Consider the following 21,167-nt stretch of genomic DNA (forward strand, 5'->3'; position numbering starts at 1 on the left):
ATCTGTCTCTGCAGATATTTTTCCCCAGTCTGCATGCTGTCTTTTCATTCTCCCATCAGTGTCTTTCTTAGAGCAGAGTTGTAAATTTTATGCAGTTTTTTTTCTTTGTTGGGTTGTGCTTTTCGTGTCATTCCTAAGAAATCTTTGCCCAGTCCAAGGTCACAGAGATTTTCTCCTGTGTTTTCTTCTACAAGTTTTACGGTTTTACATTTTACATTTAGATCAATGGCCCAATTTGAATTACTTTTTCATGAAGTGTGAAATTTAGGTCAATGTTTATTTCTTTTGGCATGTGGGTGTTCAAATCCCGAGAAATGCTGAGTTACCCAAATGCTCAAATGATCCTTTCTCCATTGAACTGCCTTTGCATTTTTGTGAAAAATCAATCAGTCGTATTTATGTGGGACTATATCTTATTCTCCATTCTGTTCCCACTGATCTATGTTTTTATTCCTTTGACAGTCTTCTTGACGATTACCTTTCTTGATTACTGTTATTTTATAGTAAGAAAATCAGCTACTATGAGTCCTCCAACTTTTTTTTTTTTTCAAATGGCTTTTGCTATTCTAGTTTCTTTGCCTTTCCATATATATTTTAGAATCAGCTTGTTGATATCTACCAAAAATTCTGCTGGAATTTTGGTCAGAATTGCATTAAATCTATAGATTGATTTGAGGAAAATTGACAGTATCCAACCATATTGAGTTTTTCAACCTAAAACACATTATTTCTCTCCATGTATTTATATTTTCTTTTATTCCTGTCATCAGCATTTTTGTTTGACTTCTTTCATCAACCTTTCATAATTCTCAGCTTACAGATCCTACACACATTTTGTTAGATTTATGTCCAAGTATTTTTGGTTTGGGAGTTGTGGATGGTTTTGGTTTTAAATTTCTGTTTCCAGTTTTTCATTGCTGGTATATAGAAATATTTTTGTCTGTTGCCCTGGTATTTGTGACCTTGCCAAACCCATATATTAGTCCTAAGACCTATTTTGTAAATTCCTTGGGACTTTCTACATAGACGATCATGTCATCTGAAAATAAAGCCATTTGTTTCGTCTGTTTTAATTTGTATGCCTTTTAATTTGTTTAAACCTGCCTTGGTACACTGGCTAGGGCTTCCAGTATGAAAGTGCCCAGCAGCAGTAAGAGCAGAAATCCTGACACTGCTCCTGATCTCTGGGAAAAGCATTCAGTCTCGCACCACTTAGCATGATGTCCGCTGTGGCATTTTGGAAGATGTCGTTTTCAGGTTGAATTCTCTTCTAATCCTTTTTGCTGAGAGATTTATTTCATGAATGGATGTTGAATTTTGTCAAATGCTTTTTCTGCGTCAGTTGACATAATCATGTGGCTTTATTTTTTATTCTGTTGCTATGAGGGATTATATTGATTGATATTTTTAATACAAAACCAGCTATGCGTTTCTTAGATTAACTCCGCTCGGTCATGATGTGTCATTGTTCTCATGTAGTTTGGGATTTGATTTGCTGATATTTTGTTGGCCAGTCTAATAAGTCCATGTTCATGAAAGATATTGGATACTGGTTTTTAGTTTTCTTATATTGCTTTTGTCAATTTTTGGTTTCAGGACAATGCTCATAAAATGAGTTATAAAGTGTTCCTTTTCTTCCATTTTCTAGAAGAGATGTAGAGAATGGATGTTATTTCTTCTTTAAATATTTGGTAGGATTTACCAATGCAATCATCTGAGCCTGAAGTTTCTTTTTTGAAAGGTTTTTAACTACAAATTTAACTTCTGTAATAGATAAAGTAAGCTTCAGGTTATCTGTTTCTTCTTGGGTGAGTTTTAGTAGTTTGTGGCTTGCAAGGAATGGTTTGGTTTTGTCTAAGTTGTTCAATTTTATGCATAAGGTTGTTGTAGATATTCCTTTTTTATCCTTTTAATGTCTATGTGGTCTGTAGTAATAGCCCCTCTTCCATTCCTGATATGGGTCATTAGGTCTTTTCTCTTTTATTCTTTCAAATTAGAGATTTAGCAATTTCACCTATCTCTTGAAAGAATCAACTCTTTATTTCATTGGTTTTACACTATTTTCTACTTTAAATTTCATTAATTTCTGTTCTTATCTTTATTATTTCCTTTCATCTGCTTATTTCATAAAACTTGGTAAAGATTAACATCACCAGTATTACTGAGTAAAACCACTACAAACTGTTTAAATTCATTATTTTGAGAGCCATCCTAACAGTTTTCTGTGCTATATTTCTTTGCAGTTGACCGGTCTAAGTGTCTCCAATGGAAAGGACCAACTTGTAGTGTTCCATACAAAAGACAACAAAGACCTAATTGTCTGTCTCTTCAGCAAACAGCCAACCCACGAAAGTCGAATCGGAGAACTGGTTGGAGTCCTGGTGAATCATTTCAAGAGGTAAAGTTTGGTTTTTGCTTAACGAAGGCAAGTTTAAAATAGATGAAATCTTTCATCATAATTCTCACTGAACTTGTTTCATGCCAGTTTTAGCATATTGAGTTATTTTCCTTCTTAAGGACAACTTAAATCATCTGTTTCGCGGAAGGCGAAATTAGCATCCCAGCTTAGTTCAAGATTAGGAATGATCCTCTGCTTTTCCAGCCTCCAGCTGAACCAACAGTCAGAGATTTCCCCAATGGCGATTTCTTCACTGCCAATCCAAACGTAATTAAATCCAAAAGACAGAAAACTTACTTTACATTCTTAGTATCACGGCTTCTCATTTATCCCGAGTATAATCAATTCAAGTATCTGCTGTGAATATAAACAAATTAGAAGGCAGGTGTAGGATGACTTGTGGGTCCACAAAGACTAAAGGAATTCTAAGAAGCAATTACCTCTGCAAAAACATGGAGTCATGAGGGAATGCGGTATTGTCAGAGAACTTCATAGTAAACCTCGCTGATGCCTAGTGTGATTGTGTATGTCTATGGAGTGAACAGTGATGTGAGAAGGAAAAACAGGCAACAGATCCTGATGGTGATGGTGTTCAGTGAGCGGATAACTCTAAGTAGAGGATTTTTGCCTGGTTATTTATTGGAGTTGTTTTAGAGGTGGAGTTCTTTCTCTAAACAAAGGCATATTTAGTATCTGACGTTCACACATGTAATTCTATGGTGTTCCTTTTTGCTAACAAATGCATGGAGAATAATTTTAGAAGTGAGCTGCAGAGGCCATTTATTTTATGCTCTAGACCAAAACAGATCTTTCAATATCTTACATAATTAAATGCTTTCAAATGGTATAAGTGAAATGATGTTGAGTGGTCACCTGGTGGAAAATAAGAATCTGACTGAGGAATTACCAAAAGATAACAATAAATATATAGGCCTTTGAAAAATTTCCTCCTATCTGCCAAATAAAGCTAAGAGAACTACTGAAGGGTTTAGAATGTAAGAGAAAGACATGGAGAAGTCATCTCTACAGTAAAGTCTATAACTCAAATAAGCAGGTCCATTTCCTCTTAATACGTAGTTGTAGCGAAAGATGGATAGTCAAAAGGGATTTTACTTTGTTACCTTTCATTTGGATGCCTGTACTACTAAATGGTTTTTGCCTGGGACATTTAAGTATTTTTGCTCAATCTGAGTCCTTGTTTCTTAATTTCTCACTCCTGTTAAATGCCTCTACACATGGTGGAAATATGTGAATCTAGTTGTGGAATCCATCAATGACTTCCTTGTCCTAGCATATTGTCTAAGATACCTTTCTCTCTTTAATATATGTAAGAATTTAAATGTCTTTAAAATGTATAAATGGAGGGAAGGGAAGGCTGTCAAGCTACTTGGATTTTTTAATTATTCCATGTGTATTTTTTATTGAAGTATATTGATTTACAGTGTCTCATGTATAGATTTACAACAAAGAGATTCAGGTATACATGCATATAGACCTATTTTTTTAAGATTCTTTTCCTTTATAGGTTATTACAAAATACTGAGTATAGTTCCCTGTGCTATACAGTAGGTCCTTGTTGGTTGTCTGTTTTATATACAACATGTATATCAATTAATCCCAAACTTCAAATTTGTCCCTCCTTTACCTGCTTTCCTCTTTGATAATGTAAGTTTGTTTCCTGTGTCTATAAATCTGTTTTGTAAATAAGTTCGTTTGCATCATATTTTAGATTCCACGTACAAGTGACAGCATATTGGTATTTGTCTTTATCTGACTTACTTCACTCAGTATGTTAATCTTTAGGTCCGTCCATGTTGCAGCAAATTGAGTTATTTCATTCTTTTCGTGGCTGAGTAGTATTCCATTGGGTATATATAGCACATCTTTATCCATTCATCTGTTGATGGACATTTAGGTTGCTTCCACATCTTGGCTGTTGTAAATAGTGTTTCTGTGAACATTGCAGCATATGTATCTTTTCAAACTGTTGTTTTCTCCAGATATATACCCAGGAGAGGGTTTGCAAGATCATATGGTAGCTCTGTGTTTAGTGTTTTAAGGAACTTCCATTCTGTTCTCCATAGTGGCTATACCAATTTACATTCCCACCAGTAGTGTAGGAGGGTTCCATTCTCTCCACACCCTCTCTACCATTTATTATTGGTACACTTTTTAATGATGGCCATTCTGATCCATGTGAGGTCATACCTCACTGTAGTTTTGACCTGCATTTCTTTTATAATTAGCAATACTGAGCATCTTATGTGCCTTTTGGCCATCTGTATGTCTTCTTTGTAGAAATGCTTTTTTAGACCTTCTGCCCATTTTTTTTTCTTCTGCCCATTTTTTGATTGGGTTTTATATATATATATTGACCTGTATGAGCTCTTTTTGTCTTTTTTTTTTTTGATGTCCTTATCCTGTGTTTCTAATTCTGTGAATTAAGAATTAAAGTACAAATGAGAGGGGGGAAAATCCTTCTGTCTGTCCCTAGAAAATTCATGCTTGGAAATTTTGATTTAGAACTATAGTTAATTTGCTATTGGCTTCTTGAGAAAAGGTTAATTTGATTTTTTTTTTCCTAGCTGTTTTTCTGTATTGTCAAGTATCAGAGCATTGTTGTAACTTTGAAAATCATATTGTATTTTATAAGCATAATGATATGGCATGTAATCTTTCTTGTCCCTGGGTTAATTTTGTAAATCCAAAGACGATAAGAAATTAACTCCAAACCAGTACTTTATCTTTAAGAGAATTTCCTTCAAGTGCATTCTAAGAAGTTCTCTAGTTAAAAGTTGGGAAGAAAAGACCCAAAATAACAAAACATACCATTGATAGACTGAATCTGAACAGGAGTCAGTGTCTTTAAAACTTTTAAAGAGAGAGGATTAGGGCTTAAAGTCCATGAACAAAATGCTAGCCACGTATCAGAACAAGGGATTAGGAAAGGGACTCCCTGAGTTCAGGAGATAGAGACAAGAGTCTGGGAAGATCAAGGCAACTGAATTTTTCAGGACAGATTGCCAAAGAGGGAAGAAGAGCACAGAGAGGGAATGCTAGAGATCTGTGTAGGATCCCCCTCAAGTTCCAAATAAGTCTTAAAAGCAAGACCCAAAGGGATCAACTGCCACCGAGTAGTTTAACTATGTCCTAGAACAGAGCTCATGAATGTTTATAGCAATGCACAAGTATCCACCTCCAACAAGGCAGAATTCACAATGTCTGACATCTAATCAAAAATTACTAGGCATACAAATAGGCAGGACAGTGCAATCCAGTACAAGGGGAAAACCATTATCCAATGGAAACCAATCCGCAACTGACAAAGGTGTAAGAATTAGCAGATACAGACATGAAAGCAGTTATTATAACTAAATTTCAGGTGTTCAAAAGTTAACTAAAGACATGGAAAATATTTTTTAAAAAAAGGTTCAAATCAAACTTGTAGATGAAAAATACATTGATGTATGAAATATTTCATGATTAAAAACAAAGACAAAAATGATGAAGCTTATGGCTTTCTCCTCTACCTAATGAATTTCTCATGACCATCTTCTCTCACAAATTGAAGCCAGCCCTTTCCTGGCATTTCTCCCCATACTAATCTGAAACTGAATCCAACTAAATATAAATTAGCCTTACTCTCACCTCCTTCAGTCTTTCCTTAACCTGGACCCATTATTTCTGCCTCTGCAAGAACTCACCCACACATTTCACATTTTCTAAAACATTTGAAGGCAGTCTTTTAATGAAGTATATTCTGAGGTGTGACATTTACAATATTTAACAACCAGCATGGCTCAGAAACCATTCAGCACAGACGCCCTTCAGAAACACCTGATCCAGCCATACCAGCGAGTCCTGGCTACATTCCACAGACCAGAAATTATACCAAAGAAGAAAAGAAGGGGGCCTGAAGTCAAGTATGTTTAGGATTCCCTGATGAAGTTAAATAGGTTTCTTTACTGCAGTACTTCCCAGAGCTTTTTATTAATAATAGGCTTTGTTCATTTTAAATACAGACAATTAAAAAATTGTGTTACACACACACACACAATTAATGTATGTGCTAAGTCGCTTCAGTCATGTCTGACTCTTTTTCGACCCCATGGACTGTAGCCTGCCAGGCTCCTCTGTCCATGGGATTCTGCAGGCAAGAATACTGGAGTGGGTTGCCATTTCTTACTCCAACAATTATGTATATTATAAGCCATATCTAGAAAGACATTCAGGAAATGAGTAATTCTGTTTGTCTCTGGAGAGGGGAGATGGGGTACCAGGAGAAAGAGGTATGGGAGGGAGATTTATTTATTTTTCATTATAAACCTTTTGCAACAAATACATGTATTACTTATCTAAGTTTTTTTCATTTAAATAATAAAACATGCTACTTTTTAGGTATATTACAGAAGGCCCTAAATTCATGGTTATTTTCCTTTTCTGTTTAGAAAAGTAGAAAAGAACAAAAGAGCTTTCTGAGCAAATGGTTTCTCTCATGGCATTGAATATGTTGAAATAAATGCAAATAAAAGCTCCTAGGAAACTACTGTTTCGTGGGTCCGATTGTGTAGGTCACATGACGCTGAGGTGAGGTTTCTTTGTCTCTGGTGTTTGTACCAGTGGTTTCCCAGGCCGGTTTGCTTTGCAGAGGTGATGAAAGTGGCTGACCTGACTTTTGGTTTGTATCTCATGCTCAGCAGTGACTACCTGCTGGTAGTAAGCTTTTCTGCCCACTAGTAAACAGATGGCCTCACGTTGGCTGCCCTAACTACAGAGTCACCAGAAACTCTGCAATATTAAGCTGTCAAAGGACCCATCTGCCCTAAGCAGCTGTCCAGGCATTTGCCTGTCTGGATGCTGGAAACCTCAGTATAACCCCAGTCTTAGGCACAGAAACTTCTTATTTTCCCCATTCTATTTCTGTGGATGCAAGCCAGGAGTCAGTGCCATCTGCGTCTTGTTTTTCATAAGCAGTCTCTTTAATATCTGCATGTGGGTTCTTTAGTTGTGGCACAGGAACTCTTAGTTGCAGGATGTGGGATCAAGTTCCCCTGCCAGGGATTGAACCTGGGCCCCCTGCGTTGGGAGCACGGAGTCTTAGCCATTGGACTATCAGGGAAGTCCCTCGCTTACGTTCTTTTTAACCCACACTTGAACTATGGGTAGAATCAGACTAATAAGCAGGCCATTGGCTATGGCCACGGGAGCAGGGGGAGACGAGGCCTCCTGAGCAGAGGTGAAGGGGAGGGGCAAGGCCAGCTCACAAAGCCCTCTGCTCCTGGCCCTGTCTGTCCTGTGCTTCCAGTGCTCACCCCTTCCTGCTCCTCCTCATTCCCCACGCTCCTCCGCCCCTGAGCCCGGATACCCGTGTTCCTGGCTCTTAATCTGTATTCCCAAACTGCTTTCCTTGAATGCCTGGCTACTAATCAGAGTAGTTTATATTCCTACTAAAAATATGTAAGTAAAAGAAAGATCCCATGGACTGTAGCCCTCCAGGCTCCTCTGTCCATGAGATTCTCCAGGCAAGAATACTGGAGTGGGTTGCTGTTCCCTTCTCCAGGGGATCTTCCTGACCAAGGGATCAAACCTAGGTCTCCTTCTTTGCAGACCGATTCTTTACCATCTGAGCCATCAGCGGAGCCGATAAAAGAAAGACAGTTGAAAATAATGTAGATAGACAACTATAGTCATCCCTCAGAATCCAGGGGGCATTGGCTCAAAGACCCTCTGGCGGAAAATCCACAGATGCTCAAGTCCTGTAGTCCACCCTTAGCATCCACAGTTCTGTATCCATTAATTCAACCAGCTGTGGAATTGTGTGTTCCTCATTAGAAATGACCCTGGTGCTGGGAAAGATTGAAGGCAAGAGGAGAAGGGGGCAACAATTTGAGATGATTAGATAGCACCACCAACTCAATGGACATGAATTTGAGCAAACTCTGGGAGATAGTGGAGGACAGAGGAGGCTGGCATGCTATAGTCCATGGGGTCTCAAACACTTAGACACAACTTAGCAATTGAACAACAACAACAAATAGTATTTACTGAAAAAAAAAATCCATATACATAAGTAGACCTGGGAAGTTCAAACCTGTGTTGTTCAAGAGTCAGCTAAAGAGAAGATTTGTTGATTGAATTATGGTCCATCTCCTGAACAGAGTATTGGGGCCATTTAAAATGATAATTATTGGGACTTCCCTGGTGGCCCAGTCGTTAAGACTCTGCACTTCCAGTACAGAGGGCATGGGTTCCATCCCTGGTCAGAGAACTAGAGTCCCACGTGCTGTACCACATGATGGAGCAAAAAAGAAAAAAATGATGATTATCAAAGTCCTCTGATTCATGGTGATGGAAAAGTGAGTGACCACCACTCGCCCACCTTTGCTTTCCAATAGAGATACGTATACATGAAAACATAGAAAGAGATGCCACTGGCCTTACTAGTACTGGAAACCAGAAACATTGCTCAGCCAGATGCCTGCTCAGAGGCCCATCCTTCACACCTGCTCACATGTCACCTATCAGGCCTTCTCTGCCATCCTGTAGAGAAGAGCAGTTCACCCACCACAGTGCCCCCTGACTCCTCCCCTGCTGTTTCCCCCGTGGCTTTCATGTCCATCTGACACTCTATCTTTAGTTGTTTATTTATTGTATATATTCCAACTAGAATACAAGCCCAAGTCAGCACTGCAGTTTCCCTAATGTTCAGAACATTCCTGGCACTCAGAAGACTCCCAGGAGATAACTGGTGAAAACAGAGGCTGACTGCTATCCCCCTTGGGCCAAAGGATACTTCTAGTCCTTTCCCCCCACTCTGCATCTTGTCCACCAGAGGATGGTAACAGTCCTCCTTCTGTATGAAGGAAAGGAAGAGCCCTGACATTTTCCTTCCCCTTATGAACACCTCTCATCTTCTACCAGCTGCAGGATTACCACTCTGAGCAATGTAGTACATCTGGTTACAGAAGTGAATGGGTATTTCAAGATAGTAAATTAGCAACTAAAAGACCTATGGGCTGAAAGAGCCATGGGTATGTTGTATGCTGGGAGTTGCAGCTTTACATTTACTTTAAAATATATATATATAAGTAGTAATTTACTTATTTCTTAAAAAAATAACTAGAAATAATTTCAAACTCTCCTTGTCAGTAAGCTGACAAGGAAGCAAGATATAGGGATTCCTGCTGAGATAGCAGCTTCATAATAAGTAAAAGACATCCACATCTAGCGGTTGTGTCCATAAGCTAGCTCTCCAGCTGAAAAACTGAGAAATGGGGCTTCTCTGGTGGTCCAGTGGTTAAGAACCACCTGCGATTATAAGGGACATAGGTACAATCCCTGGTTCGGGAAGATTCCACATGCCGAGGAGCAACTAAGCCTGTGTGCCACAGCTCCTGAGCCCAAGCGCACTGAGCACCCTCGAGCCCATGCTCTGCAACAAGGGGGGTCGCCGCAATGAGACGCTCCCACACTGCAACTATAGAGTAGCCCCCACTTGTCACAACCAGAGAAAGCCCACCCAGAGCAACAAAGACCCACAGCAGCCAGAAACAAATAAATATTTTTTTAAAGCTGAAAAATGAATTCTAACTTCAAACAGGTGGACCATGAGAAAGACTCCAAAAAAATCCATATGCCCTTTTTGTGTAACACCAGAACTGTCTCCTTATTTATGAGATCTGTAGAGAAAGTCAGTAGCAGTGAGACAGATATAGACAGCCTTAAAAGAAAAAGAAAAGTGTGTTTCCAAAAAGTATTATAACAGAAAATTCACATTATAGAAACTATAGCCTGAATAAAATTTAAGAAAGCAAGGATTCTGCATAAACAGACCAAAGATTGCATGACAGACTGAGATGAAGAGGGGCAAGCTGAGAAACAAAAGTGTCCAATTATTTGAATGGAATAAAAGATATCGAAAAATTTAAATGAAAATCCAGCAGTGACACAATTGGTATTGCAGAAAACAAAATCGGTATGAAAGAAAAGTTTAAGAAGGTCTCTTGGTTTACAGAGGAAGGGTAGAGTAACAAAGAAGTTGACAGATATGGAAGACAGAGAACAAAAGGTTTACATTCAAATAATAGGTGTACTTGGAAAAGAGAAACACACTGAGCAAAACTAAGACTTGTTTTATTGATTTTAAGAATACATTTTTTTAAATTTTGGCCTCTCTGAAGTTGGGATGCGACTTAGCACTGGTGGATTCTTATAGTGGTAATGGGCAACATCTCAGGGATACACAAGGGTGCATCTTACAGGCAAGGCATCGTATATTCAGTAAAATGTGTTAGCTTAAAACATACTTGAAGAAAATCTTCCTGTGTCAGCATAACAAGATTGTCACCATGTCGGTGAGATGCCTATCTCAGGGGGCAGTCACTTTGACCAGAGAAGTGGGTCTTCTCAGAATATGAAAGTCTGCAGTAAGACCACGGGAAGAACCTCTTTTGGGACAGGGCAAGATAGAGCTGGGTGGGAACGTTTGGTGGTGAAATATATGAGGCCAACATTTCGCAAAAGAAGCAGAAAGTGACCCTGGGCAGAAGAAACAATGCAGCATCATTACTCATTGTGAAAACATAGAAACTGTAGAAGTCCATCAAAATAGACATGGTTAAACATATTATGGTATTTCCTTACAAAGAAATAGAATTTGCCATGAAAAAAATATAACAGTCTTTATCAGGGTTCCTTAAAGTGTGGGTCGCATCTGCACTGGAATACCTGGAAGTGCTTATTCAAAAGGGAAATCCCTGGGCCCCTTCTATCAGTAAATCCTAATTTCTAGGAATCTACACCCTTAGTGGGCTACCCAAGCAATTCCCATTGGTTTCATGAACTGACTTAGAAAATGGCCAGGATGAACACATGATATTTTCATATGGTCATTGTGACAAAGGTAGCATAAAAAAAAAAAAAAAAAAAAAGCAAACCACTAAACCTTTGTGCTTGTAAAATGATTATTATCAAATCAGGTGCAACAATAGCATCCCCTCGTACCCCAGTGAAGAGAGGCAGGGTGAGGAATGGGCTGAGGTTCAGAGAGAGGAGTGAAGGAGGGTGGAGATGAGAAATGAGATGAGAATTGGCAGAACCAGCCTTCTATCTGCCACCTCTGCTTGCCCCAGGAAGAGCCATCCCTCACTCTAAGCAATGGTCTTTAGTGACCCTACAAAGTTTGCTGTTAAGACCTGCCTGCCCATTCCCAGATGGGATACCCCACCTGCAAGTAACAGGCCTCCAGGGAATGAACTGAACCCATTTCTATACAGTCCTGCCCATCTGCTGTACACAAAAGAACACAGAGCAAAGTCTTAAAAGCTTTTCAGCATGACTAAGGCAGGACCGAAATCAAACAGCATTAAGGTGCATCAGCTGCTGAGGACGGTGCACCATCCACCGACTTCCCATTTCTTCTCCCTGCACTGTGCCATCTGTCTTGAGAAGCAGCTGCCCTTGGACAAAAGCCCTCTCTGAAGACATGCAGGGTGCACAGTCATCCTCAGCCTTACCTGCTCTTATGACAGAGATTTACTGAAGACTTTTGTGCAGATCAAAGATACTTATTTGCTTTATGACATAACCATCTTTCCCTTTCATGTTGAAAGAGAAAATCCAAAAGTACTGGAAAACTGATCATCTTTTCAGCATCACTGCAGGGAGATATGGTACATTTAGGGTAATCGTATTACTTTTTTGAAGGCCCTTAAGCTTCCCCAGCAGCTCAGCAGTAAAGAATCCGCCTGCCAATGCAGGAGACATCGGTTCAATCCCTGGGTTTTGAGAAGATTCCCTGGAGGAGGAAATGGCAACCCACTCCAGTATTCGTGCCAGGGAAATCCCATGGACAGAGGAGACTGGCAGACTACAGTCTGTCTATAGGGTCGCGAAGAGTCTGATACAACTGAGCAACTGAGCACTTGCCCAGCCCTAAACGTTGCAATACGTGTTCACCTGGAGATTGTCCTGTGAACTTTTCGTGAATTCACACCCTGGTTTGTGCTGTTGGGATTTTTTCCTAAATTGTCAGATAGAATCTTCATGTGTTTATTTCAAGTCTTATCGACTGTATAGGAAGCATAACTACTTAACCAAGTGTTTTTTCATCTGAAACAAACACTGTTATATTTTCATCCCATCATTTAGCCTACATTCTCCATGCGTTCACTGCAGGTCTGGCTGTGGGGGGTGGAAAGGATACAAAGATGGACCGTGTGATCCTTTTCCTCAGATAGCTCTCGATCTCATGGGGAAGATGGGATGGTGTGCACACTCCATTGCCTGAGGCGAGCTGTGACAGGGCCAGGCCATGGAAGCGCAGGGGATGAACTGATCATCCAACTGGGTCTCCAAGGCTTGCTGGAGTTTTATCAGTTGGGATGGGGCAAGATTTTCCCCAGAGACGTGAACAGAATGTGCAAAAGCTTGGTGGAAAGAAGTAGCTGAAGTAGGACCCCAAGCTAATGAATTTGAACTTTATCATATAGGTTATAGGGAGGACGTAAGTATTAAATTATATAATGCTGCGACTTTCTTGGTGGTCCAGTGGTTAAGTGATTCTTCTGCCTGTCCAGTGGTTAAGTGATTCTTCTGTCTGTCAGGGCAGGGGACACAGGTTCAGTCCCCGGTCTGGGAAGGTTCTGCAGGCTGAGGGGCAACTAAACCCATGTGCCATAACCACTGAAGCCCACGCGCCCTGGAACCTATGTTCTGCAACAAGAGAAGCCACTGCAGAGAGAAGCCTGTGCCCACAACGAAGGGTGGCCCCGACTCGCTGCAACTAGAGAAAGTCCAGCCTAAGCAACAAAGACCCAGAGCAGCCAAAAATAAATAAATTTTTAAAAATATTTATATATATATATGTATATACAACACCAGTGAGTCAAAGCCTAATAACATGTTATCTCTCCTGTTAAATGACATTTCCATGTTAAATGTTAAATGACATCATCTTCCATGTTAAACATGCTCAGGATGGCAAAACAGTCGTCCACTTAAAAGGGAAATGGAAAACTGAAGACGCCAGTTGCTATACATCTGCGGCCCCCATGTGCCAAAAAGAATGAATTAAATGGAGAAAGAACGAGTACGGTAGAGGGTAGAAAGACAAGTGCGACTCTCAGTAATAAAACTAGAAATTAAACGTCCTCAAAGGAGTAAGAGCCATGCCAAAATTCCTTAGCGTTTGTAATTTCCCTGCTGTTAATTTGGTTACCCAAAATATATAGTTATTAGCCAAAAAAAGATAATCCCTAAGATGAGAAGGACCTAGATTTTCACCCCCAGGAACAGCAAGGAAGTAAGAGGTTTACAGGAGCTTCGCTGCATTCTACAGCCGTTTTACAGGGAGAGAAGCTTCTCCAGGGATGGATGGCAGTAACACTGAACAGAGGGAGGAGGCGCTTGAGTTGAGGGGACATCGGCCGTTGGTCTGTCCAGCAGCCCCTTCTTCTGGAGCTCCCTGTCCCCTGTGTTTCATCTCCACGGCTCCCACCGGCGGCACCACATCCTCGCATCCCTGACCCCCTGGCAAAGATGAATAGTGCAGGGGTGGCACGTGGCCCGTGCTGCACCACTTCCCCCTTCCTGGAGATCGCTGGGCCTCAGTCCAGAGAAGACGCACAGGTCACTGCCTCTCCAGACACCCGGGGGCTGGGGCAGCCGCATTTCCAAAGGTGAAGAAAACCACGGCATGGCTGACCCACAGAGAAGCAGAGACCGCGGTAAAGGAGAATCCGATGGATCCGGGCCCATGTCGGCTGAAATGCAGCGCCAGCCTCCCTGTGACCTTCACACTGTATGACCTTGTTTGACACTAGATTGTGTATGATTTGAAGAAGGCTGATTTGTCAAAAATCAGTTCACTGTCACACATGTGGTTGACAGGACCATACTGTAGGTGCACTTGGAAATTGTTAGGCAGGTGAATATTTTATTATGTGGGATTTTTTTTCCAGTTTTTTAAGAGTAGATTTTTAAAAAAATTCAATTCACTAAAAGTCAATTTGCCAAGTGGCCAGTTCATTGAATTTGCAAAGATTTGCAGTTACCAAAACTTGGTTTCAAGGAATATCCTTCTTGAATTAATTCCTTGTCACAGCATTTTAAGGCATGTTGAAGTTAAACTAAGGGTCTCGGATTGGCTTAGTCTTTTCATGAAATTTAGCTGAAAAATGGACTTCACTCTATTTGCACATATGTTGTTTGGCATTTACTTAGAACTATTAGGGAAGGGTGTCCTTTTGTTAGATTCTTCAAAGAACTAGCAAGCGTATTTTATATAATCATTGTGCTCTTAAGGGCCTCAAAACCCCATACGACCCTTCCCAAATAGCAGTATCAGATACTATGGTCTGTCACAGAGAGGCATCTACATTTCAGGTCATCCAGACTCAAGCTTTTCCTAGAAACTGGCACCACCCACTTTCCATACCAGATCTTAAAATACAAAGCAGCTGTCAGAATCCACAGATTTTACCATTTCCTTATGGGAAATTTAGCTTATACTAAATCTTCAAATTTTCCTTCAGTTATTTTCCATTTGACATTTAGTATTCTTCCATCAAGTTTGCCCAACTGTCTAATTTATCTCATTTACCAACTTACCAGTTTACCGAAAATATGTTCCTTTGACCCTTTATAAAAAGTTGACAATGCTTCAGCTAGATGAGATGGCAATTAGTAGCTTTTGAGAATTTCCAGGAAGTGTAATTGATCAGTTTTCATGACAGTTTAAGGAGGAGTCCTTTTGTTTCTGGCCCTGCTGTTGGAGCTGGAAGTAGCTGAAACAGAGGAAGAGAGGAGAGTGTGTGCACCCATGCATTTGGGTGCCAATCTGGGGGTTGGGGGTGGGCAAAAGGGACAGGCTGATAGGTGAGGAAGAGCCAGACAGCCCAAGAACCATAAGCATCCAGCCAATCCATCCAATAAAAACTGGATAAACAGAAAACAGGTCTGTGAGATATGCAGATTTGTTGTTCAGCATATTGCCCTTTGGTGAGTTCACCATTTGACAGATTTCTTTTCCTCAGTGAGTTATCCTGGTTCATAACAAGTTCCCCCTCACTTAAGCTATAGGAATTGGGTTTCTGTCCTTGTACCCAAGAGGTGTGGTTTAGTCACTTAGTTATGTCTTGATTCTTTGCAATCCCATAGACTATAGCTCACCAGGCTCCTCTGTCCATGGGATTCTCCAGGCAAGATACTGGAGTGGGTTGCCATTTCCTTCTCCAGAGGATCTCCCCACCCAGGGATCAAACCTGAGTCTCCTGCACTGCAGGCGGATTCTTTACTAACTGAGCCATCAGGAAAGCCTGTGTCCAAGAGTCCTAATGTAATGCATTCAAGCCCTACACAAATCGACAGTTTTTATGCACTGCTATCTACTAATAAATAATACAGCAGATGTTGTTGGATCTTGGTAAAACATATAGTTGATACTTTATTGCCAACATTTAGTCTCCCTCCTAAGATACTGAAAGGAAAAGAAGGTGAAGTTGCTCAGTCGTGTCCGACTCTTTGCGACCCCATGGACTGTAGCCTACCAGGCTCCTCTGTCCATGGGATTTTCCAGGCAATAGTACTGGAGTGGATTGCCATTTTATTCAAGCGTCTCTGTTTTGTAAATATTGGAGTGTTAAACTCCTCTGTAGGTATTAGAGATGTTTCTTTATAAATGGATATTGTGAGGCTGTATTTTATCCAATTTAACTTTGCTGATTTTGTAACAGAGCTTTTTAGAAAATGTTTGAAATCTGCCAGTTGGTTGTAGTTTTTGCCTCATCTCTGGGCATCAAAATTAAGGACATCAGTGATTTGGAATTTTTAATCACTATATTAGTGTCTTCATTGCCAGACAGCTGTAATTCCATTTTTTCCCTCCTCCATTCAGACTGGTCTCCATGTGTTTTTTAATTGACATACAGTTAAGTTACAGTGCTTTATTAGTTTCTGCTGTGCAGCAAAGTGATTCAACTACACATATGTGTACATTCTTTTTTATATTCTTTTCTATTATAGTTTATCCCAGGATATTGAATATAGTTCCCTCTGCTATACAGTAGGACATTGTTGTTCTTGTCATTGTGTTTTCAATTCTTCCCAGCATTATTTTAATTTTTCCTCAGGGGTGAAATAAAAAAAAAAAAATCTAATACACAACTGAAATGAAAATAATAGATGGTTGAATCCATTGGAGAAAATGAATTTTGTAATGACAAATGAGACAAGTCTAAGGATATGCAAACATTGCTGGAGAGGAAAGTAAGAGATCATTCTTTCATAGTTAATTGGAACCATTTTCTTGAATTTTCAGGGGTCTGGGGCTATGGTATTTTCTAGAGCTTAGAACACTGAAATTGCACCAGAAAACAAAATTCTTACATTTTGCTCAGTTGTTTCAACATGGCATACATTCCTGGCCAGACCCTCTGCAGATACCAGGCTTCTCTGTAAAAAGGGGACGGTGGTTTTGTTGAATTCAGAGCCCATCCTCCAGCCTTTCTTCAAAAGGTGATAGCAGTTACTTCCTCCAGCGTCTCTTTGACGTGAAGAAAAATTGTTCCAAGCCGCCTTTGCTTCACATTTGAGACCAAAAGAAATAGCCAACATGACATTTATGATTTTTTAAATGGTTTTTGCATTTAATGTCTTATTTTTGGCTTTCTTTTTAACTTGCCTAAAAAATGATGAATGTCAAATTTTCTGTGATCGTCGTTGTTAAATTTATAACTAGAAAAACATATTTAAAAGTTATAAGATTATTTCAGAATATCTTTTCCTCCAGAAGCAAAGCAACTAACAACCAGTACGTTCCCATGAAATTTTTGTAGTGGAAAAAAATCAGCTCAATCCCATGTATGCATCCTGGGTGAGATGGAATCATTACTAAAGGAAACAAAAAGTTATATATCCTGCTCTTAGAAAGATACCAGGCCTAGAGATATCATAGAAAATGAAAAGAATCGGACTGAGGCTATATGGAGAAAAGAAATTTTGATATAAAATGGAATAAGTAAGCAGCCTTACAGTACTAGATGACTCAGAAAACCCCATGTCAGGGAAAAAAAAAAAATCAAGGAACAGTTTCTTAGAGAATATTGTTTTCTAACCAAGACAAATTAAAACAAAAAAAACAAAGCCCAGCCTTGCTAAATTATGCCATTCGGAATTAGTAACTTCTGACTTTCCACATCTGAGGCTTCTTTGATGCATGGAGATTCTTGGCCTTCTGTGTTCAGCATATGCATTGAATTAACAGACCTGGTAGGAACGAGTATTTGACAGGAAACAGGCAGTGTGTCTTCTGGTCTTAACATCACCACCAGCTCGCTGTAGGCCCTTCAGCAAATCAACCTTTTTTAGTTGAAATTAAAAGCCTTCACCAAATGTCTTTATTCATTAAGATACATGTGTATATATATATATATGTATTTCTATCTGCATGATGGGAAAAACCTCTGGAGGTGTGAGAAACACTACTGAACTGTATGCTTACAAGTGGTTAATGGTAAAAACAGAAGTATTGGCTAGTGAGCACCACAGAAATGGGGTCAGGGGGATATGTCTTGAGGCTCAATAATTTATCGACATTGTTGATACATAGACACGACACAGTGATACAAAGACCCACCTCCTGCCATCAGGAAGCTTGCAGTCTGTCAAATGCATAACTCATAATAAGCTCATAAGAGTACAAAGAAAGTGGTTTAATGCACAAACGTTAGGGTATATTTTTAGACAGAGGTGACAGATGGGAAAATGTTCTAGGGAAGCTTCATCAAAGTGAAGTGGTGTTTGTGCCAGGCTTAAAAGGGGACCTCTGAAGTTTAAAAAGTGACCTTCCACATCTAGCCAAGATGGAGTGACAAGGATGAAATTTACCCTCTTGCCTAATGCAACAAAAAAAACAGACAAAATATATGAAATAATAGTGTTCAGGAAACCGGATATCACTGAAGGATGATGATTCATGAGAAACAGAATAAATGAGGTCACCCAGGTTAGAGGAACAGAGCAGAGGGCTACGCAGGGAACTGGAGGTCCGCAAGGGTCCCTGTTAAGTATTCTCCTGAATACTGGTCAGCGCGTGTTGTTAGGGAACCACCAGAGGACAAAAGAACAATCAGAAAGATTAGAGGTGGCAGTGCTGGCACTCACAGAGAGTGGGGAATAGCACCTGCTCACAGCAACCAGACTGGAAATTCTCAGTAAGCCACGGGGCATTAAGTGTAGTACTCAGGGGCTTCCCTGGTGGTCCAGTGTCCAAGACTACACGCTCCCAATGCAGGAGACACAGGTTTGATCCCTGGTCAGGGAACTAGATCCCACATGCCTCAACTAAAAGATCCTGCTTGCTACAACAAAGATCAAAGATCCCACCTGCTAAGACCCACTGCAGCCGAGTAAGTTTTTGGTTTTTTTTTTAAGTATAGTACTCAGAAGGGTCTTGCTTCAGCAGTAGAGAATAATTGGCCCTAGATTGAGCACTGCTCTGGTTTTCCTCTAACAAATTTAAAAGCAAGACCCAGAAGGATCAAATTAATTTCCAAGTAACTTAACGTCAACCCAGGAAAACCTCAAGAATATTTATAGGAATACAAAAGCAGCCACCCTCAAGCAGGGAAAATTCACAGTGTCTGGCATTCAATCAAAAATTGGCAGCCTTGCAGAGAAGCAGGAAAATACAACCCATTATGAGAATAAAAATCAGAACCAACCCAGAACTGCCACAGAAGTTAAAAAGAACCAACAAGGACATTAAGATAGTTATAGCAAACAGTTAAAGACATAGAAGACATTGAAAGAGGCCCAAGTCAAACTTCCAGAAGTGAAAACTCTGTCTGACATAAAAGTACACCAGATGGGATCGATAGCATATTACACGTTGCAGAAATAAAGATTAGTGAACTTGAAAACAGCAATAGAAACTATCCAAACTGAAGCACACAGAGGAAAAAAAATGTTTGAAAAAGGAACAGATCATGAGTGAACTATGAGATAACTTCAGCCAGTCGAATATATTAGGAAATGAAGTCCCCAGCTAACGGGGAAGATAGAAAAAAAAAAAGTAAAAAAATAATGACTGAAAACTTTCCAAATTTAGTGAAAATCTCATAAACACATAAATCCTAGAAGTTACACCCAAAATAATAATAATGAAGAAAGCCACACCAAGGCATATCACAATCAAATGCTCAAAGCCAATGATGAAGTAAATTCTAAAAGGTAACCAAAGGCAACAGTCACATTTTATGCAAAGGAATAAATATAAGGCTGTAGAAGATCTCCCATCAGTAATGATGAAAGTGAGAAAGCAATACAACATCTTTAAAATACAGAAGGGAAAAAGTGTCAACCTACAGTTCTGTACCAAGTAGTAATAACGTTAAGAATGAAAGTGAATTAAAGACTTTTCAGATACACAAAGGTACTCTTGCCTAAAAAATCCCATGGACAGAGGAGCCTGGTGGGCTGCAGTCCATGGGGTCACGAAGAGTCGGACACGACTGAGCAACTTCACTTTCACTTTTCACTTTCATGCATTGGAGAAGGAAATGGCAACCCACTCCAGTGTTCTTGCCTGGAGAATCCCAGGGAAGGGGGAGCCTGATGGGCTGCGGTCTATGGGGTCGCACAGAGTCGGACACAACTGAAGTGACTTAACAGCAGCAGCAGCAGTAGATTCATAGTACATGAAATATTAAAGAAGGTCATTTAGGCAGGAAAAAAAAAAATATATATATATATATATCAGATCAGATCAGTCACTCAGTCGTGTCCGACTCTTTGCAACCCCATGAATCGCAGCACGCCAGGCCTCCCTGTCCATCACCAACTCCCAGAGTTCACTCAGACTCACGTCCATCGAGTCAGTGATGCCATCCAGCCATCTCATCCTCTGTCATCCCCTTCTCCTCCTGCCCCCAATCCCTCCCAGCATCAGAGTCTTTTCCAATGAGTCAACTCCTCGCATGAGGTGGCCAAAGTACTGGAGTTTCAGCTTTAGCATCATTCCTTCCAAAGAAATCCCAGGGCTGATCTCCTTCAGAATGGACTGGTTGGATCTCCTTGCAGTCCAAGGGACTCTCAAGAGTCTTCTCCAACACCACAGTTCAAAAGCATCAATTCTTCGGCACTCAGCCTTCTTCACAGTCCAACTCTCATATCCATACATGACCACAGGAAAAACCATAGCCTTGACTAGACGAACCTTTGTTGGCAAAGTAATGTCTCTGCTTTTGAATATGCTATCTAGGTTGGTCATAACTTTCCTTCCAAGGAGTAAGCGTCTTTTAATTTCATGGCTGCAGTCACCATCTGTAGTGATTTTGGAGCCCAGAAAAATAAAGTCTGACACTGTTTCCACTGTTTCCCCATCTATTTCCCATGAAGTGATGGGACTGGATGCCATGATCTTCGTTTTCTGAATGTTGAGCTTTAACCCAACTTTTTCACTCTCCACTTTCACTTTCATCAAGAGGCTTTTTAGTTCCTCTTCACTTTCTGCCATAAGGGTGGTGTCATCTGCATATCTGAGGTTATTGATATTTCTCCCGGCAATCTTGATTCCAGCTTGTGTTTCTTCCAGTCCAGCGTTTCTCATGATGTACTCTGCATATAAGTTAAATAAACCAGGTGACAATATACAGCCTTGATGAACTCCTTTTCCTATTTGGAACCAGTCTGTTGTTCCATGTCCAGTTCTAACTGTTGCTTCCTGACCTGCGTGCAGATTTCTCAAGAAGCAGATCAGGTGGTCTGGTAT

The 21,167-nt window shown here is 40.1% G+C and overlaps 1 protein-coding gene across 1 annotated transcript in view; it reads left to right on the forward strand.

Annotated features, from left to right (window-relative positions):
• Positions 1–21,167, forward strand: part of MYO1D (myosin ID) — a 357,348-nt gene that overhangs the window by 250,600 nt on the left and 85,581 nt on the right. The window contains exon 21 of the mRNA XM_070772692.1: positions 2,244–2,398. Coding sequence (XP_070628793.1) covers positions 2,244–2,398 — 155 coding nt within the window. The remainder of the gene's footprint in view (positions 1–2,243; positions 2,399–21,167) is intronic.

This window comes from Bos indicus, chromosome 19 (assembly GCF_029378745.1).
Source record: "Bos indicus isolate NIAB-ARS_2022 breed Sahiwal x Tharparkar chromosome 19, NIAB-ARS_B.indTharparkar_mat_pri_1.0, whole genome shotgun sequence".
NCBI classification, from domain to species: domain Eukaryota; kingdom Metazoa; phylum Chordata; class Mammalia; order Artiodactyla; family Bovidae; genus Bos; species Bos indicus.